Source organism: Lipotes vexillifer, unplaced genomic scaffold, assembly GCF_000442215.2.
Source record: "Lipotes vexillifer unplaced genomic scaffold, Lipotes_vexillifer_v1.1 scaffold79, whole genome shotgun sequence".
Lineage (NCBI taxonomy): Eukaryota > Metazoa > Chordata > Mammalia > Artiodactyla > Lipotidae > Lipotes > Lipotes vexillifer.
This window is the reverse complement of record NW_006775678.1, coordinates 775025-802881: the sequence shown is the minus strand read 5'-3', so window position 1 is coordinate 802881 and position 27857 is coordinate 775025. Positions and strand designations below refer to the sequence as shown.

Sequence of the window (27857 nt, the reverse complement as noted above, 5' to 3'; positions counted from 1 at the left end):
ACACAAAAAGAACATTAACCAAAAATGGCCAAGCCTCCAAAGAAGTTTCAAATGTCTGATAATATTCCATAGACAATATTATATGACCACAATGCAATAAAATCAGAAATCAGTAAGAAACAGGTAAAAACCGTCTCATACTCTCAGAAACTAAAAAGCATATTCTAAATAATTTGTAAGTTAAGGACAGAAAGAAATCATTACGGAAATTACCAAAAATTTAGAACTGAATTAAAACAAAGACCAAATATCTACTCTAAGGTAATAATTACCTAAATACACATGCTCTTATTGAAAGAAATACTACCAATAATAAAAAAAAAAGAGTAAAAAAGGCTCTTTTGTTAGTAGAAAACAAAGAAAGAGCTTTCTTCAGGGCAAATCTACCTGGATTTATGAGGCTAAATAATTTTCAATAGTAATTACAAAAACTAACAGTGTTGCATGAAGACAGATGATCAATAAGCAACAGAAATATTTGAAAAGGCTTCATCATTGTCAAAAGTCTTCTGTTGCTTGAAAACAGCATCGTTTCTTGAATTTACCTTGTTTCTCATGATGGAGATGAGAAAATACTACTCTAACTTATTGTGACTGTGAATGTAACAAAAGCAGCCGTGGTAGTGAGGCAGGTGTTTGTTAACTACATGCAGAGGAGCTGACGCCTGTTCTGACCCACGTGGCATTGGGCACTTTGCATCAACCGCTAAGCAAAGCAGCTGGACAAATCCAAATCCAACAAGTAACTAAAGGGATGTCAGGTATCAAGGTGCGTTTGCACTGTATTATCTTTCAAGTTTTCAAATGGACCTATAATTCAAAATGTAATTTGAACCAAATCAGATTAAAGCCACAAAATTCGTATTTTAAATATACCTATTGGTGCCTTAGCTCAGCACTTGATATAACCAACTTCCCCTTCCTTTAGCTCCTTCCTCCATTTATTAAAAGATTCCCCAATTTGCAATCTTCTGCTCATTCCAGTACAGTTCCTGCAATTCCAGAGTCTCTCCTTGAACTCATGTAACCACTGACAAAAGACTCTGGAGTATTCCACAGACTCCTTTCAGGTGTTTGATACCAGGTGCCTGCTGACCAGTGCCAGGGTGTCACTCTTCCTTATGAACACACATAAGGGGACTATGAGAAAGTCAGTGGGCCAGCAGAGATAAGATTCTTAACTGCCAGCTCTGGAGTGCAGCTACCCCCTCACCCATACCTTTGCAGAGTTCTAGAGCCGGAAGAGATTCAGGATCCAATTTAAATTTGTCAGCAGGCATATACTACCCTTGGCCTCAAGAAATGTTAAAACTCTACAAATACAGGACAAAGTTTTGCTTCATATAAAAACGAAGAGAGGGGGGCTTCCCTGGTGGCGCAGTGGTTGGGAGTCCGCCTGCTGATGCAGGGGACACGGGTTCGTGCCCCGGTCTGGGAAGATCCCACATGCCGCGGAGCGGCTGGGCCCGTGAGCCACGGCCGCTGAGCCTGCGCGTCCGGAGCCTGTGCTCCGCAACGGGAGAGGCCGCAGCGGTGAGAGACCCGCGCACCGCAAAAAAAAAAAAAAAAAAAAAGGAAGAGAGGACATTTTGATTGTTATACCCTTTTATAAAAGACAAAAGAGAATGTTTAGTTTGGTTACCACTGGCAAACCATTTTCTTTTCCTTTATATTGAAAGCCCTGTGAAAAGGCAAATGTAGCTGTACCTCACCCAGAAATTCCGGGAAGGAGGAGACGGGAGTAATGCTAAATTTCTCAAGGACACCAGTCAGGCCCTTGGCATCAAGGTAAGCAGGAATATACAAGAAACGTGTGTTTAGATGAAACCAAAATATTATACTGAAGAGTCAGAACTTGAGAATACTAACCGGACCAGTAATAGCTGGATTCTGCAGTCTTGGGTCTTCCCACTGAGTAATTTTGCTATCTGGAAATATTTAAAAAACAAAAACCAAAAAACGGCTTATTAGTTCAAATCTATTTCATGTCCAAAATGTTTTAGAAAGAATTATTTCTGGATTTTCCAAAAGTTCCCCCAGTTCCCCATCCTGACTCCCAAGGATAAATAACTTAGTATTTCAGGGTTAGAAGAGAACTATACTCTGTAAGGCAATCTGCACCGCAGCCCCCCCATACTGTTTAGTTAAAAACAATCAAAAATGCACAACTAAAGTAAAACCATCTATTCACACTGTTCTGGGCAAGCAATCTGCTGAAATTTCAATTATAAACCCCTGTACCTTCAAGGATTTATAACTTGAGGTTGATTTTCATTTAATTAAAAAAAAGCATGAAAGATTTTAGTTCCCCAAAAGTTAACATACACACGATTTTTTTCTCATTTCAAATACTCTTTCCTTTGCTTATGGTGTTGCAAACGGCTTTCAATTAAAAAGCTTAAGTTGAACAAATGAATAATCCATTACATGTGTCACTCATATGCACACAAAAATCAAAACAGCTAAGGCAGTCCAAAAAATGAGAATTAGATACAGCAGAGGAGGATTCCAGAGAAAAGGTTCCCTTTTGGTCAGGCTGGTGAGAAGTGGTTCTTTCTTCCAAATGAATCAATGTCAATAAGATTAGTAAATGGCACCTATACCACTGCTTCAATGGTGTAGGTGGAAACACACATTAGCTACCTGGATCACTTGGGATTTGTGACTGTGCCTTAATTAAAAAGACTTTATGCTACTGTGTGTATATATGGGGGGGGCACAGGAATGAACTCACATGAAAGATATGGGGAGGGTAGACAGGGAAGAATAGGCTTCTGTCTGGAGTGTTAGGAAATCTAAGTTGGTTTGTAAAAAAGGAAATTATCTGTTTGAGAAGAATAGTCTTTTTTTCTGATATACTTCGTAAGTGGACTGGTAAGAATAACTAATAAATTTGGTATTAATGACTATTCCAGGAATTTTTCAAAGTCTGGTATGATAATTATTTTAACAAAAGCAGTGGTAAAGTTTTAAAATTAAGCTACCAAAGCACATGACGATTCTAGATTCACGCTGGCAGAAAGGTTACAAGAACTGTTTCAACTGTTTCAGAGGACGGTGATGGAAGAAGCAAAAGGTATTTTTGGGTCCCTTACTTTGAAGACAGAAGTTTTTGGAAATTAAGAGCTGTTGCTGTGATGCAAAACAGGAGAAAAGGAAATAAAAGAAAAAGAATATAGCTGAGTAAAAACTGCCCTTAGACTATATATAGACTGGGTACCATCATCAAACCAGAAAATAAATTACCTACTACCTCCATATGATGACCCCCACATCTGTCCAAACCAGAACCTCAAGCTCCATCCTTGACACCTGCACCTGGATTTCCCCTGGGAAATACCTCAAACCCTACTCTGACAGAATTTGACCCATAATCTTGCACTACCAAAATGGTTCATACAACCCTGTATTCCTCATTAACAGCACCACAGTCCGTCCGTCCACTGTTCAAGTCCGGCACCTGCCATACCCTCCATCCTCGCTTACTTTTCACTCCGGTGGTCACCACCTGTCCCCACCTCTCTGAAAAGGCTTCTTTCCTGAGTGCTCATCTTCTCCCTGGACTACTCTCTAGGTCTCCCTGGCCTCAGTCTCACTCACCCCCGTTCAAAACTTCCTTTGAAGCCCTGCCAAGGGGATCTCACCCCCGGGCCGAGGGCCCGCGAGCGAAGCCTCACCTGCGGCTCCCCAGCGCTCGCAGCACCCCTGAACCACCCCTCCTCCCCCACCCCCATCCGTGGGAAAACTGTCTTCCACAAGGCAGGACCCTGGTGCCAAAAAGGCTGGGGACGGCTGCTCTAGAGCACAAACCTGACCGCGTCAGACTCCCTTCTGCACCATCCCTTAGGCACTCCCGCCTGGCTGCGGAAGGGACCCGAGTCCCCGTAGCAGCAGACTCCCTTTGACTTAACGCGGTGTCACGCCAGCCTCATCTGCACACCGGCTGTTTGCAACCCCACTGCGCTCCTCTGAACATGGTGTCACTTGCACAGCTTCACACACCTGCGCACGCTTTCTCCCTCCTAGAATTGCTCTTTGCTGGGCGTGCCTGGCTAAACCTCACTCATTATTTGGGATCCACCTGAAAAGTCACCCGTTCTACGGGGCTCTTCTGCAGCCTTCTTCCACTGCTGAAGCCCAGACACTCAGCAAGTATTTCTACGTAACAACTGGTTCACTCCCGTAAGACAACACTTAAATACCTCCTGGCACTCCCTACTAGAACCCAAGCCCCTTGAGGACCAGAACTGTGTGCTGTTCATCTCCACAGCCCCCCTCCACCACTTAACACATTTCCCAGCATGTAGCAGGAGCCTGACTTTTTAAGTGACCAAATGAAGCTGATGGCGAAAACAGATTCTTTTTAAAAGTCTAGGCTTTCAGAACCACATATGGGTCTTGTATGATTACGATAATGATCAATTTTGCACTTAAGAATTATCGACATATGACTGTTGGTGGCCAGTTACCCATTTTGTCCTATAACTATTGAATCTAAACTTGCTTTTTGTCTTTGAGACACAATATTTCAAATAAAGGGGCGAGAAAGAAGTAGAAGAATAAAAAACTCAGTCAGTCCATTTAGCTACTATTAACAGGTTTGGTAAGACTGATGGCAGGAAAGATTCGAACAGGATCTTACAGCATCCCTGGAATTTTATTTTCTAGCTTTGTATATAAACTGCCTGTGGCCAAGTACTCAGTGGCTGGGCATATCGGGTCTTTAAGAAGAACTACGCTATTCCTAAGGGAGGTAGGGATTCAGTTCAAGACCTTCCCATACCCTTTGACACCAGGCTTGAGACACAGGAGCTTTTTGATAAATGTCAATCAAATGAATCTAGAAGTCTAAAGAGATTAGTACTGAGCATTCATGCTCTTCTGAAATTAAATCTTTAACATTTTTAACCTTGAAAATGTCTCGCTTCTCAAGAATTTATGAAGCAGAAAATAAAAAAAAAACCTAATGAATTAGGAGACAAGCGCACTGCTGCCTTTTATGTTCAGTGTGCAGTCACATGCCCCAGCGAAGTGGAAGACAGATGACTGAGCACCTTATAAGATGGCTGCTCTCATGGTCAAATGGTGTAGTAGGGATGGCCTGGCTTCTGTCCTGCAGGCAGCAGGAGAGCAAAATGAGATGCTGAACTTTGCTAGAAATAAGATTCGGGAAAAATGTTTAGAAGCAGAGACTCGTTCGGAAGGTAAGGAAATTCCAGGTAATGAAACCCATTTTGGAGTGGGTTTGAGTACCTGATATAGCATCTTAAAAAAGATAGATATGCTTCATTTTTCACGGACTGGAATTTGTTTTTTTAAAAAAGGCATATGAATTGAACTCTGTTTCATTGATATGTACACCGCTCTATTGCTTTCCACTGAATAAACCTTGATGAATTAGGGAGACCTGGCAGAAATGTTACATTGTCAGCTAATGAGGCTCTCCTAAACAGACCTTTTTCTTACACAGTCTTTGGTCATCTAATTTACACTGTATTTGGTTAAGAGAACTTTTCAGTATAGTTGAGCACAGGCAAATTTTAATCTCCACGTAAAGGATCACAAATCTGACACTGGCATAGCTCAGATCAACAAGGCTCTGTACGTGGTCTATATCCTATCGTTTGATTCCCAGGAGTGAAGAGGGGGAGCCTCCCAAGTGCTGTGTGGTCTGGAAAAGAGGAATGGGGGATGTCTGAGAGGAGCTTGGAGGGACTGATTAGGAACATCCAGGCATTTAGCAAGGAACCACCCTTTCCCATCGCCTGGAAAACAGGAGCTGGGCAGGCCTGAGGCTGCTGTTGCCTCTCAAGGCAGGTTCTCTCCACTTTCCAACCAAGGGCATCAACTTCCTAACACAACACCGGCACCACTGGCCCTCCGTGAATGGACTCCGAGTCACCATTTAACAAGCGTTTACTGCATATTACACTAGGTCTATGCACGCCTGCAGAAAAACAGTCCATGATTTTTCTAATTTCTAATGTATACTAGGATGGCCCTTTGCAATCGTGTTTTTCTTGTTTCTGGGTCCTTATAGTACACCAAGAACATTTCATAAAGTTCTTTTTCAGGTTGACCTGACATCAGACCACCAGCCGGAACATGGCCACAATGCTGTGTGAAGCACCCTCCGTGTGGCGGACCAAGGCTGTGTTGCCGGTTAAGACCTTGCTTTAATAAAATGCTCATTATTACTCGTACCTCTCTTTGAAAACTGAAATTGTAATGCATGAAAAAACTGAAAAGGAAACTTTTGTTTTTAGTGGGAAAAAGGCAGTGTGACTCCTCTTCTATTTTGGCAAATTCTGCTGAGAAAGAGAATTATAACTAGCACAGGAAGGAAGGAAGTGGGGGTACCCGCATATGTTAAAGCATTTATGGCAGCAGTTTTATGCTCACTGTAAAATTCTGGAACGTAGGCAAGAATCAGCTTTTTCACTGGTCGAAGACAAAAACTAGGCCTATGTACTTTGAACTATCTAATTTTAAGCAAGGGTAACCCACACCCCTAAATACACCTAGGACTTCTACTTTTGGTTTAATTCTGAATTGTTGGGCTTCTTGCTTACTTCGATTTCTAAAAACCCCTCAATCTCCCGTGCCTGAAAACGAAGGTGTCTCTACCATGCACTGGTCGCTTAGGAACCCAGGAAGAGGCCCTGAAATGAGAGAGAGTGACAGGCCCCACCCACACGAGGACCCCTCGAGGCCACGCTTCCCGGTCAGCTCAGCAACGTGCTTAACTAACCAATGCAATCAGTTAAGAAAACGTGAGGCTGGGAAATCTGGTGTAGACTTAACGCTCATGTTTATGAACAAAGAAAACAAAGATAAATATATTCCACCAGATCACACGCGTATGTGAACTTTAAATCTACCTGAAGACTTCTTTTCAATATACATTTTCAGAAGTTTTAAGGGATATACTAATATGATCCCATGGAGAAAATGTCACTTCAACAAGGGGGGAAGAGAAAAAACAACAACACTGGCTAAAAGCAAACCTTTATTAGTTTAACTTTTAGTTGGCATGAGAAACCACACATTTATTCATAGGAGCTGGAGCAAATGTCTGCAGCAAATATAATTTCAAGAAAAGAACTGCACATGTATTAGTGTGTTGGGTGCAGGGAAACATGCTGTGAATAGAAAATAAGTCAGAATGGGCATCTTGCCTTGAGACCTCTGAAGGCAGCTTTTAAAAAACGTAGCGGCTGCTTCAAGCACTGCTCATACACAGATTTCTGACATAATCATCACTTCTAATCTTATTTTCTATTACCAGAGTGTATTTATTACAAGCGCAAAAGTCAAAGGGTCATCAATCAAAAAAAATTTTTTTAATTAAAAAAAACAGTTAATAGGTCACAAGGTCAAACTGGAATGGGCTATTTTAAAGCAAACTGGGGTGAATGCACAGTACCGTACGAGGGCACTGAGTCTCTGGTATCATCCTCGCCACATAACACCTGGCTGCCTAGACAAACAGTAAAATGACACAGCTTTCACTGTCATATCTGAATTACCCTCATCCTCCCTTCACCTGCAACACCTATGCATCCATAACGGCACCTACTTACTATGATCAATGTAAAACGTTCGGCCATCCAAGTGAATTCTTTCTTCCCAACCAGGCTGGTATCGGGGGAAGAGAGGAAGAGAAGACGAACGTTAGCCACAGCAGTTCCAAAATCAAAGGCAAAAGGTAGAGACTCTGGGACACCTTCTTACTCTTTTCCCCTGGGGTACGTTGTTACATAAAGAATGAACTAAATAGAAACATTTCAAATGAACTCACTCAAATGACAACACCCAGCAACACACTTTAGCACATGTTCTATAGTCTCAGATGCACTCACTGTATATGATGAACAAGAAAAACAGGGGTCATTATTTCAAAAGCTTCAAAGGGAAACTCCAGCACACTGTGAAACAGTTGAGCCTGGGGCTGAATAGCTCATTTAATTAAATGAGTATTTACTGAGTACTAAAGGGAGGATGAAGGGTGATATAAAATGTGAGAGACTGACGCTTTACTCATGTCATCAGGTGGTTGAACAATGGGATACTGAAATTCTCTGCTGTGAACTCTCACTACTCAGGAACCAGACTTGGATAATTTTTCCAAGATCAGGCTGGTATGCTTTCCTCATCTGAACTGTGCCTACTTGTTACCTGAAAGTCAAGAATCCAACAGATCTAGACAACCTGCAGTCTTTCACTTACTAAACTCTCTCTCCAGTCTCTCCCCAGTCTCCTTCCATCTAAACCCCGGAACCAAATATTTGGAGGGGGTGGGATATTTGTACAACCTGATGAATGAAGACTGCACCCTAATCTTTCTAGCTTCAAATTTTGCTGTAATATACCATACATCAGGCAACAGAAAGGTTCTTGGAAAACAAACACCCAAAAAATTCCCAGCACCCTTCCATTTCCATCCCACCTTTCTAGCCTGTAAGGGTTTTTAAAAAACTGGGGGTGGGTCAACACGAAAGCACGTGTGAAGGTTCCATTCAAAATCTAACTTGGAGTAAATAGCTTGACTCTCACTCAGGCCCCCAAAGAGAACGAACTAATAAAAAATTAGATTTATAAACAGTCACTGACAAGGGAGAAAAATTTAAAACACCTGCTGGATAAATGACTTATAGAAACCTTCTGTGATTACGTACGCCCTTTTCTTCCACTTTTTGAAAACTTTTTTGTTCCTATGACTAAATGAGCAAGCAATATGGATGGAAATTAGTTAGTTGCTAAGTTACAAAATAAATGTGTGCTGCTTAAACTGTCACCTGTAGAGAATGCCTCGTCCATCATCCTAGTTGCAAGGTCTACCTTTCACTAGCAGTCAGCCATTCAGAAACCTCTTTCAGAAGAGCTAGGTGTGGTGTGAACTGTATGAGCTATCAGTTCAGTCATACACCCGATTCTATTAAGAAATGACAGACCAAGGGGACTCAAAACGCCTGGAGAAAGAGAAGGTCGCAGGGCTTCCCTATGAACACTGGGCCCATGAATGAGTAAACATTTTCAGACTGGTCCGTGTGTCTCCAGTGTACTCACAGGAAGAGGGCCAAGGTCATTGGGGTTTAAAGATGCCTTTGACCGCATATGCACTGGAAATTTCAGGCGTGGGTCTTCCTGCAAGAAAAATGTAAGAGGCAGATGTTAGGAGTGATCTCTGTGAGCGGGACTGGTCCTCCCCTTCTGGAGGTGTGTGTTCCACAGCAAGCAGGTTGCCTGTGTGTTGGGGGGGGGGGTGCTGCTGCAGTGGGGAGTGGAGGACCACACCTCCGTACAGGAGGCCTGGCTGACCATCTCTCCAAAAAGATTCTACTCTTCCTCCTTGAACTTGATGAAAGGAGAGTAAGAATGTTTCAGTAAAAGGTCAACCATTTCCCCAAGACCCTGAGCAGGTGAAGAGGAAGAGGGTTCCAGCAGTGATGTTACCATGGAGACCAGAGTAGAGGATGTCAGTGAAGATAAGGAGGATGTACTCCACAGAGAGGGAGTGAGGACACGGTCGGACAGCTCCCTGTGGACCCTGAGCTCGGGCTGAGGGCAGCTAGCCTATTAGAAACACCCATTCCATCAGCACTTGCATCTGCTGTTGCTCCCTTCCACCCTCTCTTGAGCCGAAGCCGAAAATCTGAATCTGGTTTGACTGTCCAGGCACGTCCTGCCCCAGAGTTAGCTGGCAACATCACAGAGTGGCATCCCGATGAGAGAACTTTACTGGGATTCTTGATCAAGTTCCACAAATTAGATCTTAAAAGTTTAGGGCTTCCCTGGTGGCACAGTGGTTGAGAGTCCGCCTGCCGATGCAGGGGACATGGGCTCGTGTCCCGGTCCGGGAAGATCCCACATGCCGCGGAGCGGCTGGGCCCGTGAGCCATGGCCTCTAAGCCTGCGCGTCCGGAGCCTGTGCTCCGCAACGGGAGAGGCTGCAACAGGGAGAGGCCCGTGTACCGCAAACAAAACAAAACAAAAAGTTTACAAAATACTTTTCTTAAGGGATATGCTTCATAAGATACCACACAGAACCAATGACAGAAAAATACATGCTCTGACATCTTGGGTCATGCTTTATAACTTACAAAGAACAGTCAGGTGTATGATCTTGCAACCACCCTGTTATGGGGGTTGGATACGTAATCTCTGCTCCTTTAGATGAGGAAACGGAGTCTCACAGAGAACGAGAACTTGCCCAGAGGTTCTGGTTTAGAGTCTGGCAGCTGTCCTTCACTTATACAGACCCAATTAAAATGCAGTGTAACTTAGAGAATCCCTATTTGAAACTCAAAAGATTAGAAAACAAAATGATAAAACTCAGAATAACACATTATTAACCAAATAAGCCTAAGATAATAAAAACCTTAAAAAAACCCCTTTATTTCATTAATGTTAAAGCCTTTGTTGCTGTCAAACTACTAAAAGGTTTTTCTGCCTCAGCATTTTACCAAGTCAGCAAGAAAATGAAATAGTTGGTATAAAACTAGGAAAATAATAAAACTCACTTTTGTTTGGAGATATGAAATTACATATGATTATATACCAAGACTGTATTAAACATCTCCTAGATTACAGAGTGACAGCTAATGGTTATGGGGTTTTCTTTGGGGGTGATGCAAACGGCCTGAAACTGATTACGGTGATGGTTGCACATGTGTGTGATGGTCTAAAAATCATTCAGTTGTATTATTTTAAATGGGCGAACTGTATGGTATATGCATTATACCTCGATAAAGCTTTAAAATTATTTTCCCCAAGTTAACAGTCTAAACCATTAGTATCAAGGGATAGTAACAAAGTGATAGATTTTTGGAGCTGGCAAGAACGACAAGAATCATACGCATACGAATCAACCTTTCTTTGTTCATTAGAGGCATAAAATAGTCCAGTATTCTGTAGTACACTGGAACACCTACAGTGTAAACAGATATACTAGGTAGATTTAGGATTTAGAAGGTCTAAAAAGCTGATAACCTGGTAAACATCTGTGACCGCTTGGCCATGGACCAAGGAAAACCTAATTAGAGCCCCGAACCCCACTAAAGCCACCTAAGGCCATCTCTGGGCTGGCCCAGGTAATGCTGCCACTGCAGGCGAAGCTTGGGCAGACCACAGCCACTGCTCACGCTGGGATTAGAGAAAGGCTGAGGCTGCTATTCCACGGGTGAGGACAGGGGCTTCTGCATGCCGCGTGCGAGGCCAGCCATGCCTTGGAATCACACACCACAGGCTACTGTGAAAGACAATCGGCCCTTCTGGTAAAGAGCTGGTGATTGAAAAAAAAAAAAAAAAAAAAAAGCTGAAATTAAAGAAAAGTGACAGGGGCGTAGGAGAAGGAGCATGAGGCATAAAGTAAATTCAATTTCACAGGCCTGCTAACATGGCCTTGCACGGAAACCCAGAATTCATAGAATGCGAGGGCTGGAGGCCCCTAGGGGTCACGTGATTTTATTATACCAACAAAAATCAAAATAATGGCAGCAGCTGCCATCCATCAAGCTCTGCGGGCTAAGCCTGGGGGGGCAGTACGGAACCCACCCTCCCACGGAATCCCCTGAATGACAGAGGGGCAGCTAGACGAGCGGAGAAGGGCAGCCAAGGCCCCACAGGACTTGGGACAGCTTTAGGAATGACAGTCAGCTGGAATCCTAATGAGGTCTCAAACGATCCAAATGTGAATGAATAAAATACACAACACACTTGGCTGTCTCTCCCTTTCCTCAGCACAGTAGGGGCACTCCTTCGCAATTCTATCAGCATTTCACAACTGCTTCCCACAATTACAGCTGAAAGCGTTTTTAAACAGAAGGCAAAGATCAACATCTTATTTAATTTAAAAAAATTAAAAAGGCTTTGGGGCTTCCCTGGTGGCGCAGTGGTTGAGAGTCCGCCTGCCGATGCAGGGGACACGGGTTCGTGCCCCGGTCCGGGAGGATCCCACATGCCGCAGAGCGGCTGGGCCCGTGAGCCATGGCCGCTGAGCCTGCGTGTCCAGAGCCTGTGCTCCGCAACGGGAGAGGCCACAACAGTGAGAGGCCTGTGCACTGCCAAAAAAAAAAAAAAAAAAAAAAAAAAAAAAGGCTTTGGGGACCTCCCTGGTGGTCCTGTGGTTAAGACTCTGCGCTTCCAGTGCCGGGGGCGCGGGTTCGATCCCTGGTAGGGGAACTAAGATACCACATGCCGCTCAGCGCCCCCCCACCCCCCAAAAAAAAGTTTCTTTGTGGAATCATTTAAAAATATATAAAATATGGGCATGCTGGCTAGTTGAAAAGACAACTGTGCTTTTTCGATCCTGGAAGGGAACAACCACCAGGGCTAGACTACAGTGAGTTTTATTAGTTTGGACCTGGGTAGAAAACAAACCTGAAACTTAATTGAGGTATAATCTTTGTTGCCACAAAAATAAACCAAGGCTTTGTCCTGTAAAAGACATAAATATACGCTTACACACATGCTTTGAGCGGCTTCTTCAGCAGAAGGAATGCATGAGCCGAAGCCCTCCTGTAATCTCTCCCCAGTTGCCCGGTGGTCTCTACCGTGCATCCACAGCCCGCCTGATCCAGGTGGGGACAAAGTGATGCTCACTTGCTGTGTCAGACTTTATTCCTGATAGACGGCTGGCACACGGCCTCCGTTATTTGTGTGTGCAAGAGGCCGTGTTTTATAAATAGACTTCAAAGGGAATTTTCCTCTATCAACGTATACGAGGGAAATGCTGGCCTGAACATTTTCCTGCTTGTGGTTAGTGCAGGAATCAAGAGGACACAGGGTGCTGGGGGAAGAAATACAATTTTCATTATTCTCAAACCGTCTGACCAATTTTTTTGTTTCCTTTTCCTATGATAATGCTCAAATCTAAGAACAGCTGTTCTCTCTTATTTGTTCTCTCTTTAGAAAACAAAGCAAGCCCCAAACAAACTCAACACAGGTTTTAAGCTGAAAATTATCTTTACAGTTCTCTCCATCCTTCCACTTTCTGTCAAAATAAACAAGCAATTTAGAGCCTGCGTTCCACAGCGAGAATTTTGTATGGGCCTTTGTTTAGCAGGGATAACACGGCTGTGTCAGCACATCCGAGTTTAGAGGAGAAGTGTGGCGGTTTGTGGAATTCCCAGTTGTTACCTTAAGGATTTTCAACGACAGCAGCAGCAACAAAATGTTGTTTTAACCAATTAAAATTTTAAATCAGCGAATCACAAGTATCTGGTGGAAAGGGGCAATTGAAAATTCAAACTGGGTTTCACTCAGCACAGATGCAGGCAATAAATAAAGCTGGTGCTATTTTAAATAAAATCTGCCCAGCTGCAATTACACTGCAGTTGTGGTGTGAAAGGCTGTGAAAAGGTTAGGGGATTTGATTACTACGCTAGTTCAAATTACTAAAATCATAGCTTATGTTGGCAAGCCACAGTGGCTGCATACACTAATCCAGCTACTTTTACAATATTTACCCCCTATTTCTGGAGCTCCCATTCCCGGCTGAGGAACAGAAATCCCAGCAGTGCTGTAGTAAGTAGAAATGGGTACACTGGCAGGACTGCTACAGGTCCTATGTCCACGAGGGAAAAAAGGTTTTCACACCAATCTCTCTCACTCTATTTCCCAAGGAGCGACCTATCTTTTACTCTCGTCTTGCCAGAAACCTGTAATCTTATCTTCAAAGCTACATGTTATCATATATGCCTCAGCAGTAGTGACGCGTTTACCAAATGAATGTTACCAGATCTGGATGATAAATTCTCTTGGCAGGTTATTCCTTTACTTCAAAATTGGAGTGGCTCTCATCACGGGGCGTTGGGAAACGCGTGGGAGCTTTTGGGTTGTCACTAGGATAGGGGTTGGGGGGGGGGCGGCGACAGTGGCTATTAGGATGCAGTGGCAGAAGCCAAGGATGTTAAATGTCTTGCAAATAGCAGGCACAGTCCTTCCCCAAATGCTAAGATTGTCCTCGTGAAGACACACTGTACCACGATCCATGAAGTCTGAGAGAGTCTGCTGGGCCATCTCATCCAATTCTCAAGGGACTGAATTACCATCACACCACGGGCAAAGTGTAAGTGACAGTCCAGACCATTTGGGTCCAGGTCTCTTCCTCAGCACGATACTGCTGTTCTTTCAACTGGGTATACTTGGTGTCTACACTAGAAATGGGAATGTAAAGCATGTGTTCACTCTTGGTCCAAGACCACAGGGCTAGGGCCAGTGGCAGTCACCATAACTCAACCAGCTTTCACATACCATCAGTTCTGAGCAAGTAGCCCAGGGGACAGAAAGACTTGAGTTACGCTCGGTACCCAGACAATCAGATGGGGATATAAGGGAGAGGAAGGAGAACAAACCTTGGGTAGCATCAGAAACAGAAACACGAGGACGCATTTCAGGCTAATCATTGGTCTAGAGATCGCTCAGTAGAAAAATACCACTGACTTTTAAAAGAACTCTCGGGCTTCCCTGGTGGCGCAGTGGTTGAGAGTCCGCCTGCCGATGGAGGGGACACGGGTTCGTGCCCCGGTCCGGGAGGATCCCACATGCCGCGGAGCGGCTGGGCCCGTGAGCCATGGCCACTGAGCCTGCGCGTCCGGAGCCTGTGCTCCGCAACGGGAGAGGCCACAACGGTGAGAGGCCCGTGTAGCGCAAAAGAAGCAAAAAAAAAAAAAAAAAAAACCCAAAATAAAAAACCCCGCCACTGACTCCCCTGAAGAAATGAAGAGCGAACAGAGGAATATAAAGATATTATGCATATGTACTTTTCATTAATCTCATTTTTCTCAGGTTAACACAATACACGGATGCTCTCTCATGCATGATTCAGGGGCACATGGAGGAGCCCTGCGATAAGAAATAACCAACTGTGATAAGATGTTCACAAAAAAGAGCTATCAAATTTACCAAGTCCTTAGTATACCTCCTGATCCACAATTAAAAGAAAGTAATGTAGCACAGACTATAAAACACTTATCTGATGTAAACAGTAAAAACTAAAACGACACATCAAATAAAAATAAAGATGGGTAATGTCAACACAGATGCAAAAAGAAAGTGACAAAGAAACATCATTTCTAAAAAGATCGGAATTCCTAATAAGGTTACAGCATCCTGAGATGGGAAGCAGTAACATCAAAATCCTAGCTATATGCAGCACTACCGTTTTTTTCCCCATATATGGTAAATTGTCACAACTGGAGCTTTCCCGGAGTGCTCTGAAGAAAAGGCACCAGTACCAAAGGTGGCCATTAGCCTGTGCCCGTAAGTCACCTGCTCCCCGCCAGCCCCCACGTGCGGAGTCTAGACCAAGCTGAGAAGACCCTCTGGGGACATGCTTCACTGCCAGGAAATTTCTCTGCGAGAACCATGGATACTGGGTAAGGAAATAAAGGAATGAATGCCGGACCTCAGGATGAAAATGGAGCCAAATAAAAGCAGCGACCTTACCCACGTTGTAGTCTTTGTGTTATGGTCAATGAAGAAGGGCCGGCCGTTGGGCGCTATCCTCATTTCCCAGCCGGGCGGCAGGAAGCTCTGTGTGACTTTGTGTTGTGGTTTGGGGGAGTTGTAAGGTGATGGCTGTGGGGACTGTGGATTGGAAAGGGTATCTTTCACAGCCCGACGTATGGGTGAATCCTTGGCACCCTAAGGAATAATAATGAGCATTAGAAGTCTTACCAGGTGCTAGTCCAGAGGGGTCAACATGTACCTGGGGGTCACGGAACGCGCCTCTTTAAAGAGGGACACCGGGGAACCTCCTAAAAAACCTGCTTGGTTTACTTTTAAAATTAATCTAACTGTAAGGTTTTTCTACTGGTTAAACACACAGCGATATTAAGTACGTATAACCACCATCCTTTGATAGCTACTTGGTACGCACCCAAAATACGGTTCTGTAGTGAGCATCATGGATGGAGATTTTACAGGAGGTAGAGAAGAACATGCCCCTGCTCTTAATGAGCTCACAGTCCAACGAAGATGGACTGGCAATTTTTAGAGCAGAAAAGAAAAAACCTCTATCAACGGAGACAGCCACCTGGAATTGCATAGCTGTTACCCAGGACATTTACATCACAGTTTGGAGGAGATATCGCCCATTCCCACTTATCAACATCTTCAGCCCGGGCATGCAGAAGCCCGCAGCCATCTCTAAGATGCAGTCACGTTTAGAACTTCAAAGGTTTAGTCTCTGGTGATGTTTGTGATGTTAAGGGATGTCCCTAAAACCACACAAACAGGAGGGCGCAAAGCAGATGCCCAGCAGTGACTCAGAGATGCAAACAGGCATCAGAAACACGGAGGCTGATACAATGGAAGACCTTATGGTCGAAAGGAAAAACAGGTCAAAGCAACAGCTATGTTTAAAAACTCAACGTAAGCATTGGTACTTAAACCAATATGAGTTATTATGCGAGTCTCATGAGGCAACAGGCAGTAAGGAGTGAAACACAACACGAATGGAGAAAGTTCTGAAAAGAGGAGCCCATGTCCAGTACAAGCCACCATGGCCTCAGCCCAATGAGAATGAGAATCAGGTGAGTCCAGGGATGGGAAGCATGGAGTGAGGCTGCACAAGGACACCCCTCACCACGAACACAGCGACTGATTATCAGAGAGGAAGGTGGCTGCAAAACCCAAGTCCCAGTTCAGAGGGAAGAGAGAATGAGGAGAAGTCACAGGATAGACGTGACCCCAGTTAGATGACGTAGCCTTCTCACCTCCAGTGGGGCAGATAAAGTTACTGTTGGCGAACTGAGGCTACGAGGCCGGCGGATCTGAGGCTCGATTAGATGGTTGTTACTGTTTGTGGCGGATCCGGATGCACCGTCTTCTGCAAGCTACGTTGGAGGCAAACACAAGTTAGCTTTGTGTGAGGCTCTCCCTGAACGCGTGACTGGAGTGTGGACCCAACAACACAGCCAGCGGTGATGAGAGGTCTGGCCTGTTTAAAGCACGGAGGAAATGACTACGCATAATAATGGGGGGAAGGATGGGGAAACACTCCAAGGAAATAAAAAATGAATCACCGGCCGGCATAAAAACCAGCCTCAGAAAAAAAGGGGGTTCGGAGGGATGCTACCATTGTAATAAGCAGGCTCTTACTTTGAGAATACCTTTCACGTCACATTTTTAAAATGGACCATCTAGGGAGAGACTGAGTCAGGGACCAAATTCTTCCTTAGGGCAAATACTATGTTTAAAAGGAATGCATTTGCGAGAAAAATTTTCTTAAACATGGGTTCTTCAGAACAACACAGAAACATCAGGAACACGGGATTCGCGTATGTTTTGGCTTCTGCTGCCTGTGACTATAAGCTGTGTGGCGATCCGCATACCTGCATGATAGGTCGAGTCCAAGTTGTGGTTCGATTGTTATGATTGACATAGTATGTGCGTCCCTTAGCATCTTTTCTCTCTTCCCAGCCTGAAGGTAGGCCCGGCGTGGTATGTACATAGGCCACTGATGGCTGTTTGTGTAAGAAATCATTATTATTTAATATCTTGCATTTGTTTTCTGATCAACTTAATAAAGTAATACGTACCCAGAATTATCTGTGCTAGACAAAGTGAGTTAATTCTAATGGTACCGAAAACATGAGTGCCTGGAAAACAGCAATAGGTTTCCGATAGCTTTAAACCTACTGTGAAATGAACTCCCACACAAGCCACAGGGTCAAAAATCTTACAAAACTCAGTTCCAGGCCACGCGGCCTTCAACATAAAGGGTTGCTGCCAACGTGATCATAAGGAAAGAGAATAATATGACAATTCGTTTTAGTTGCTGCATTTTACTGTCAAACCACGTAGAGCCTAAAAGGTATTTCAAATTATTACATGTTACCGACTCTGAGAGGGATGCCCTGAATATTTTTTCCTCAATCTAGCTGTCACAGGGATGTTCCCCTAGCTTATTCCTAAATTCTTCACCAGCTTAGGGCCCTTACACTACGTAGCTTTCGGCACGGGGGGACACACACACACAGAGTCTGTTCTCTACGAGGCCTGCTTTCACACTAGTGACTGACCAGAATATCTCAACTATTCCAGCCCGGGACGCCACCTGGCAATCTGAGGCCAGAATTCCAAAGAAGCGTGATAACTGAGGCTGTATTTCCCCCCGTCCTCCCATATGGAGTTTGTCTCCTTAAAGGGTGAATGGAGCACAGGTAGCTTCTGGGCTTAGAGACATGTGCAGTACAGAGTGACTATGGTTGGATAGTTCAAAGTAGACTGCAAAAGGCTTCCTCCGACGCTTCTGCCTGTAAGAAGCACTTTGAGAAAGGCAGGCGGGGTGGAGAGCTGCTGGCAAGCAGCGTGTCTCAAAGACTCACGGAGGCAAGGGGATGTTTGTTTGAGGCCAGTGCCGTCCAGGACGTCCTGGACGTCAGGGTGCTGCGCATGAGATCTGTAGCTGGGCAAGGGCTGCTACTCTAAGGAAGGGGGTAGGAACAAGAAGCCAACCACGACTACCAAGGCTCTTGGGAGAGCGTAAAAGAAACAAGAGGCCAAACATCAGGAATAATCTCTCACGTGAGGTTACAAAAGGAAACCACTTCTTTTAGGGTACCATCTTCCCTAATTAGGGTCTTCTGAAACTCCAGACATTCTACCAGGTGCAGTTTTCTTGATTAGGCTGAAGATGTCAATCTCTTAGCCCAATCTCTCCTTGTACTCATCCCATCTTTCGTGATCTCTGCCAACAACGCGTACCTTGGCAAAGAGGGTCCCCCAGTCCACTGCAAGACCTTGAACTGAAACGCAAGATCAGGGATGCGGCCATGTAATTTGGGGACTGCAGGCAACGAGGCTTAATATCTTACTTCATGGGCTCAAAGAGCACATTCCAGAGAAAAACAGACCAGGAAGCAGCTGCCTGAATGGTTATTTCTAAAACACATTCACCCAGCAGGGCAAGTGTACTTATCTGAAAGACAACCTTCTGCTAAAACTGCAGCAACTATTTCCTTGACATTATTCCAGATAAAGTCCCCAAGGCCCCATAATGGCAATTCCAAGACTCTGAGTATGCAGAGTCCTGGATCTAGCTGTGGGGACACAACAAGAGTGGAAGAAACGTCAACATGCAGACCTGATCCTTCCATGAGTATTAAAGACAGATGAATCTGTCCACAGCTGAAAGCTCTTTCCACCCTCCTCCTCTCGCTGTGACAGCAACACAAAGGAGCTATTTCCAGGCTACTTTTTATCTGGGCACTACAGCAATGGATTCTGCTGACCCAATGGACTCCGTAACCTAAGTTAGTGGTTGACTAGTATTTTTGGCCAAGTACATGCTATCAAGCCTTGACATACTGTTTGTTTATATGAGGACCAAAAATGTTTTGGCTGAATGGAATACTAAATACTAAATGCTGCTTTCGGCCTCCCTGTTGAATTATTTTTTGTGGAGAGGCAATTAGATGTGCCCTTAGAAAACTCCATTTTGGAAACCTTAAGGATAGTTTTACAGCTATAGTATCCCTGGAAAGGATATTTACAAGGAGGCTAATAAACTAAAATAACTGGGATGTGTCATGGATAATCTCAGGACTGAGTTCCAGCAGAGTATTCCAGCAACCAGGTTACTTTCATAGATCCACAGTTAATAGGGCTAATCAGTTTATGGAAAACTAGGAGTGTTGTAGAGAACACTGAATTTGATTAAAATGTTCCTTCTACCTTCTACTGAGAATTGAATTGGCAACCTACGATCTAGTTCCATTTACGCAAGATGGTGTTATTAAAATGGTTCTTTATAGGGTTCTTTCCAAATGTCCATGAAGAACAGCCTGTGCTGATGATTCCATCTGTGACTCAAAACACCACCTCCCACAGCTGGGGAGGGGGTGGGGCTCGGCTTCTACGAACAGACCATGGCAGGGGCACAGACCATGGCAGGGGCGCAGCCCTGGAGCCAACGTCAGCCTTCTCCTGCGGTGTGCGTGGAGTGCGCGTGCTTCTGCACACGTGCATTCCTTACCACCTCAAGAACATGTGAATTAATCAGGAGACAAGTTAGAAAACGGCCAGTCAGCTTAATTTTAACACTTCACAGCTTTTCATCTGAATTCTACCGTCGTGTTTCACAAAGCCAAGGAGCCATTTAACTGCAGCTTCATGGTGGCTCCATTTATTTCATTAAAATGAAGAACTCAATTACATTGGAGCTGTAAAAGTTTCAAAATGCTTTTAAAGATGATAAACGTTTGGCGCTATCACAGATTCTCCAAGATTCACTCAAACCCTGCCACACTCTTACCTCAGTGTATTATTAGAGTATATATAGCAAAACCCCCAAACTGTGCTATGCCTCTCATTTTCTCTCACAGAGAAGGCTCATGCTTAGCCAGCTGGAAAGTGGCACCAGTGCGTATTTATTTGTCATATGTCAAAGGGTTGTGGCTCCGCAGATGAGAATCAGGGCTTGTTCATTATACTGTAGAAATAAAAGCACTACCATGGAAAGAGAGCAACACCAGGATGGTTAATAAAGCCACATGGCGAGCAGTGCCCAGGGGGTGGAGGCTGAATGTTCATCGATGTGGGAAAATTCTATAAACTGCGGTGCACTCACATCACTGACTACTATGTAATAATTAATGTCCCAAAAAAAATGACCACAAGTGAATAATATCAAGTTGATAACTAATACGTATATGAGATCCCACTTGTGTGTGTGTGTGTGTGTGTGTGTGTGTGTGCGCGCGCGTATGTGCGCACGCATGCATCCACATGTATGTTTGTGAGAGCACAGAGGAAGGAGTGGGATGGGGAGTCCCAGGGTAGCTCCAGGATGACACAGCACACTTCAGTGTTGCGGCTGACAGGGAGAAGGTGTAAAAGAGGGGGAAACACATGGTAGGAGATGGAATTGGAAAAGCAAAAGTAAAGGCTATTCGACACGAGGGATGGTGAGGGCGCAAAAGAAATAGACGTGATCATTTCTAATGCAGCCATAAGGTAAGTTTGCTTATTCCAGGCGAAAGATTACCAGGTACGTAGAAAGCATGAGAGTAGATAAAACATTTAGGAAAATATTACTACCCAGTCTTTGAAAATAGAAAACAAAACCAAATTCCTATTTTTAATTCATTGCTGGGGGAGGGAGAGAGCACAGGCAAGAAGAAAAGCACAGTGGCAGGGCCACGGGGAACTCATTCACACGGATCACTTCGTCCTGCCAGGTGATTCTGACCATGGATCCCAGGACGATCATAATTCAGTTTACCCTGTCATTTGATATCATCAGCTCTCGCAACACTCACATCAGGTTCCAAGGCCAACAAAATGCAAAAATGGTAGTAGATGCTCATCAGCCCTGCACTCTATTAAAATCATTTCATGAAGTGATCTTGTCCGCCTCGCAGCTCTACTCCCATGGAAATTACTAGCGCACAGTAGGAAATATACGAGTTTATTTGAACTTTCTTGAATTCTACTGGAGGATGAGCCTGGCCCACCCAACACATGCCCTTCACTGCAGCTCAATACTTTAAACTGGGCTGATTTTTGCGGACTGCCACTTCGATTTTCCAGTGTACAATGCTGAGCAGTAAATTCTAACAATATAACCAAATTGTTCCTTTAAATCAACATCCTGCGGGAAATCAGCAATCGTATATGTATTTAAAGGTGTTCTCGAGTAATAAGCAGTTACAACAAACATACAAAGTTAAAACAGTAAGGAAAATTCTTCAAATAGCTATAGCAGCTCCAAGCATAAACTATCAACTAGCCTGTCCTTAGGGATCAAGGAGAAAACAGGCAACTTAGTACACAGCCATCCAAGTTACCCACAAACGTGAAGAGTAGAAATTACTTAAAATAATGAGTAATAAGAATAACAGATACTTGGCTTAAAAACACCATTTTTCTAGATCTTTTCAATTTCTTAATTATACTCTTTCCTCTCTCCTCCTAAATTATATGAACGCTTGTTCATACCTGTGAACCTGTGAGTAGGGGCCCCTGGTAGCAGAGAAAGGTCACTGGTTCACGCTTGTGATACAAAGAATCTAACGTGGTAGATTTTGAAACGTGGCACGGGAAATGTATAACTGAAAATTCACGTGTATAATCGCATGCGATTCCTGTGGCTTCCTTGATCCTCCTCCAACCAAAATATTTTACCCAAGTCTTCTAAACACATGGGAAAAGCTTATCAGGAGTACAAACACTAAAAGGCAGAAACAGACTCTAAATGTTCAGATGAAAATGCACTCTAAACAAAGCTTGACAGTACTCCTCATAAAACTATACGGGACTAAAAATCAATTCATTTTACTCAGTGCCTTCAAACAATGTGAAAGTGAGAGGTTTAAAATAAGAAGCATGCAGCTCTGTGGCACATAAGAAGCTGCTCTTATCAGAAAAAGAAGAAAAAAGCGTATATTCACCATTACCCAAAATATTAAACCCAACCCCCCAGTTTTGCCATTCATGTCTGAACGAGGGTATCATTACCGTTGGCGCCTCACCGCCCGTGACAGTTGATGAACGTGCTCTCCCAGCTGGGGCACTGGGCTGTTAAATGATAATTTACATCAGTGAAATGCATTTCGGGAGACCACCCATTGCTTATTGAATCAGGAATCAGTGCTGGTGCAGCCAGTAAGGCAGGTGGAATGAATCAAAATCTGTGCAATCCACCCGGTCCAAATAAAGTTGAGCAACCACTGATGACCAGAAGAAAAAGAGGAACACGATGACCCTCCCATCCAGAGAAGGCTCAGGTTGCAGCCCTGACCTGGGTAAACGATGAATTGACAACCTCAACAATGTGAGATGTCTTATGAAAAAAAAAAAAGGAAAGCACCACTATCGTGCCCCCACTGTTAAATAATTAGCAGATTATTAAATCTGTCAAACTCAGAAATTTAAGTAAGAGGCCACTGGTGATCAGTGAGTTCACAGCTTCACAGAGCACAAGGAAAGAGGGAAGAATCATCAGTTTTCAGGGAAGTGAGCTCTTTTGGCCAATAAAACTGACACTGATTTTGGAACAGGAGAGAAAGCACCATTAATTCAACAAGGAAAATCACAGAATCATCTGAAGAGTATCCCACTAGTTCATCACAGCTGACTGTTCTGTTTTAGGGGAGGCCTGAAAGGATGCCAGAAAGGATGCTCTTGTCAAGCATCTTCTGACCTACCAGCCCTTTCCATGTATGTCACAACTGCATCTATTACGTTGATTACTCAGTTGACTAATGTACTATTCATTCTGTAAACATAAAAGACTTAAAGCCTAGGCAAAAAAGGTCCTTTGAAGTTGAGCAAAAATGTACACAATAGGGAAGACACTATGATTGCAAAAACTGTTAAGTGCAATCTTTCTTTCCCTTCTTCAACTTTATATGCAATAAACAATGATCATTTCACTGCAAACAATTTCATGTGCAATAAACAAGGATTTTGTCGTAATACAAATTTACATAAAATTTAGTTTTAACGTGTTTATTAAACATCTCCCAAAGCAGTTCTGGACTGCTTTCCAATCAGAATATTCATTTTTATTTATGTCCTATATTATTAAATACCCTTTACACTTCTATATTTCCTGCTAGTTATGAAAACTGTGGGAAAGTGGGAACAAATTATGGCCAACTCTTGAGTCAGTAGAGCTGCCTTTAAAGAGAAGGTACAGAGGCTTTGCGGGTTAAGAGTTTAGGCCATTAGTAATGGAAAGGACTTCTTGCTGCCCACCCAGAAGAGTTCTTCCTATGTTCTTGAGATACAGATCACTCAAACACAGCTTCAGGGACCAAATGAAGTTTTCAAACAGGAATTGTTAATGTTCAGGTCAAGTAAGCACATCAGAATTGTTATTAATTTGGATGCAAAAGCAAAACAATGGAGTTTTTAGCATTTCAGAGACTTTGGTGACAAGGACAACTCTTTGTATTGGAAATTCACTCTCCTTGGGCAATTTGCTAGGACATTTTAATGTCTTACGTATACGGTAAATGGATTTGCACAGGAAAAACTCTTCCTCAGTAGCCCAGATGATTTTAAGTAAAAGCCCAAAGAGCCAGTTCATGGCTGGAAATGAGCATGGGTTACCGGTGGCAGATGAGCCTGCTCTGCGACTGCGTCGGTGACACTGCAGGACCTCAACCTCGAGGAAGGCTCTCTCTGCTGAAGGGGAGGAAAGGACGCGGAGCATCAGGGACACATATTCTGAGAAACGAGTTTCACTGGTTTAAAAAATATATCACTCAAGCTTAGTCACTGCTCTTTAATATTAGAAGGTAATTAAATGAAACACCATCTTTTCGGGGTAATGAGTGTAATCTTTTAAGGAGTCAAGTATCTTCCACTGTCACTTTCAAGTGTCTTAAGCAGATGGGATAGAAATAACGGTAAACATAAGAGGCCAAAACAGGAAAGGGGGCTCCACAGATGACATTTGAGTGCTGCTCTAATAATGGAAAGGAGAAGGTAGAAGTCCTGAATTCTGCTTTGAGATGCAACCTCTGGGCAAATTCTAGTGGAACACGAATAGAGGAAGAGATACTGACATACAGTTATTAAACATTTATTGACTACTGTGACCAATGACAAAGAATCAGTTGGATTCTATTTCCAGGGGAACTCAAATATAATCTTCGTCTACTTCTGAAGGGTTAGGTATTTATAGCTTCAGCTTCTGAATGGAGTTCAGAAGTTGTACAGAACAGGAATGAAGGAAAATAGGTACGGTTAATCTAAAAAAAGAAATCTAGAGTGTAATGTATAATATGTTCCTCACTTGTTTGTATTAATCTATATGGTTAAAAAAAAAAAAAAAAGACCACAGATCAGCAGCAGGTCACACACACACAAGGCAGGGGTCTAATTAGCAACAGGTCTGTACATGGGACAAATCTGTACCGTCTCCTCGCTTTCAATATTTTGCAATCAGGAAAATGGGGTAAGGTCAAAGACAGACTCTGCGGCAGTAAATGGGAAGCTTTTCAAGTCTCTTCGCAACAGTTAGCATGAAGGATTCACCCTTTAGTAAAAGTTCATGCTGCTGTCCACGAATACAGAGTGACCTTGACGAGCAGAACTGGAGAAGAGCCCCCTACTCCCCTCTTTCCTAGGCACTGTTATTTAACAGCTGAACCAGACTCAACATGAACTTAAAATAATTCCGACACTTGCATTTGGATCTTAAAGATATTTTATGAACCTAGAAGAATTAACGCAGAAGCTCCCTATAAAGATGATAAGAGATGATAGCTTAATATCAGTGCTGCCTAAAATGATGGCTTTTCACTTGGTAGACTAAAGGTATACCACTGCTACGCTTCTGGCAGTACTTACTTCCTTTTATAATGTTTTAAATATATGGCTTCCTTGCTTATGTTGTTTCCGTAGCAACAGTTTTATCAATTCAAATATCCCATATATGCAAACTCTTTTTTCCCCTGCCTCCTCAGTACTACATTTTCATCTCAGTGATATTTCTCTTTCTGAAGGACATTCATAGAATTTTAATACAAAAGCACATTAACTGAGTAATCAGTGCAACTCATGATACGGGCCAATGGTGTCTTTTAAAACAAAAACACATAACTGAAGGAGTAACAATTTTGTGAGTACTTACTGGCTTTTACATTTTATGTAGTCCTCCTATTCATTTACATTTGATATGGCTGTAATGATGACTACTTTTCTAGGATGCCATTTGCAGCAGAGGGACTACCATCGTTTACTACAGTACACCTGTAGGTTCAATTTCTCAAGAGACACTGAGACCGCATCGCTTCTCAGTTTTATGCATGAGCAGGAACTTTCTGTGGGCTTTTTCTGCAAAGCTTTGTGTTGTCAGACACAGGTCTTCATGGCTGATTCTGTTGTTCTCATTGGGGCTTAGCCCCACCTGAAGCATCTACAATCAATTTCCCTGATGATTAAGAACCCAAGTTCAAATGCTACCCTGGTGACAGTGTCACAATTTCACAACCTTTCTCAAGGATTGGTACTGTGGGACTTGGGAGATGTCTATCTATCTCCTGTTCTAACCTTGTCTTGGACGGGTCACTTAAAATCACGTCTTCATCTGTGAAACGAGAATGATAAAGCACACAGAGTATGACGTAAGAGGATTAACCTGGAGACCCAACGTCTCCCTGGTTCCAGTGCGAACACCACCTTTATGACAAAGGTACTCTTTATGAACCTTTGGCTGGGAAAAGAAATTCTACAAGGTTAAAGCTGATAAAACACAAGTCATAGATTTGAGTTTTTTTATGCATCAAGAAAGATTTTCACTATTACTTACAATCAAAGAACCAAACTGCTCCCCGTTGGAGTCCGGAGTGATCTGAAGCCGTCTGCTCAGTTCCTCAGACAGCTCCTGGGGGCTGGTCCGAGACACAGGCGAGGCTGGTGGTGGAGGCAGCACCAGGCTGAGGGAGTCTCCACTGATGCTCACTTCTTCCGAAATGGTCTCCCAAGGCTACCAAGGAACAAGACGCTGTGGTAACTGCTAGGACGAGGGACCCTCTCATTCCCCGCCCCAGTAATAACCCTTATGATAAATGTAATTCACATTTCCTGAGCACTCAGGAGGCACACAATATTCTCAGGATCCATAAGGAAATAAAGACTACTACCCTGATCAACAGATGTGGACACTGATGCAGAGGGAGTAACTTGCTCAAGGTAACAGAGCTAGGAAGTGGTGGGGTCAGGACTTGAGCCAAGGAAGCCCTGGTCCCAGGGGCTGTGCTCTTAGCCCCTTTGAAATAGCGCCTCTCTGAGCAGTGCTTTGCTTCTAGCACTTGATACTACCTGCATGGGTTAAAAAAAAATTCTCAGGCATTTGTTTATGATTTTCGTGAATTTTCTTTTACTCTATCCGTTGAGGATTCACGATGAAAACAGCAGAATGCTATAAGCTGTAAGTAAGCCCTGGTATGAAGTAACTCTTAGTGAATTTATTACAGCATCATTCATGTTGCTTTTCTAATTTTGATCACTGGAACATTTTGTGAATGATCTTCCTAATGCAATGTTTAAAAAGAATGGATTTCTAATAAGTAAACAGAGTTGTTAAGGCAGCGTGGAAGTTACGGTTTGCTGCCTTGCTAATTTGCTGTTCAATTTACATACATTCTTCCCCAGTAATGTACCATAAGCATTTAAGGGTAAACTTATGAACATTTCTATTCACCCAAATTTCTATTTTCTTGGTAACAAACCTCTTTCACTATGTCAGAACTACTCAGTAAAAACTTGTATTTGTACCCAAACAAGTTACAGGGCTGCTTCAGCTGCTCAAAGATGGTAACCATGTTGCCATTTAACAAGAGACGGTGAGACTCCGGGAAAAAATAAAGGATAAAGTGAAAACATCTTAAGATTTCCATGCTAAAAATAATGTCATTCCCTTTTGTAGTAATGTAAACTCGGTGTACTCATCAAAGATGGCTTTTGTAAGCACTTTCTAAGTTAATAAATATCTCGATGGTCATCAATCAGCCACGAGACCATGAGCCTTCCTTTTTATACAGATCTACTGAGACAAGAAATTACGACACAGGATCAACCTGGAGAACACGGAAAGGAGGAGCTCCAGGGAGTGTGCCGGCAGAGCGGGAAGTCCTACCTCAGGGCCGTCCCCGCCCTCGCTAGGCTCCAGCTCCAGATCCTCGCTGATGTGTCTGCGTGAGCGGAAGCGCCGATGCGCTGCCTCCTGGTTGATCTGCCGGATGTTGCTGTCGGACTCGGAGGACACATCCCTGGGAGCGCGGGGTGAGGGTGGGAGTCAGGAGAACCGGTACTGACACCTGGCCCTTCAACGCCAGCCAACACCCACCAAGGGCCCGACGCCTAATACAGTGTCAGTGCTCTCACGCCAACAC

General features: G+C 43.5%; 1 protein-coding gene across 3 annotated transcripts in view; it reads right to left on the bottom strand.

Moving 5' to 3' along the window:
• The window catches only part of NEDD4L (NEDD4 like E3 ubiquitin protein ligase), a 231842-nt gene that overhangs the window by 38684 nt on the left and 165301 nt on the right, over positions 1-27857 (bottom strand). The window contains exons 9-18 of one of the 3 annotated variants that reach the window (XM_007450107.1): positions 27602-27734; positions 26273-26449; positions 24067-24141; positions 22468-22527; positions 17340-17471; positions 16722-16841; positions 15451-15648; positions 9070-9147; positions 7584-7638; positions 1870-1928 (exon numbers count right to left, since the gene is read on the bottom strand). In XM_007450107.1, coding sequence (XP_007450169.1) covers positions 1870-1928; positions 7584-7638; positions 9070-9147; positions 15451-15648; positions 16722-16841; positions 17340-17471; positions 22468-22527; positions 24067-24141; positions 26273-26449; positions 27602-27734 — 1087 coding nt within the window. The remainder of the gene's footprint in view (positions 1-1869; positions 1929-7583; positions 7639-9069; positions 9148-15450; positions 15649-16721; positions 16842-17339; positions 17472-22467; positions 22528-24066; positions 24142-26272; positions 26450-27601; positions 27735-27857) is intronic. The other 2 variants (XM_007450108.1, XM_007450109.1) reach the window with 2 other exon arrangements.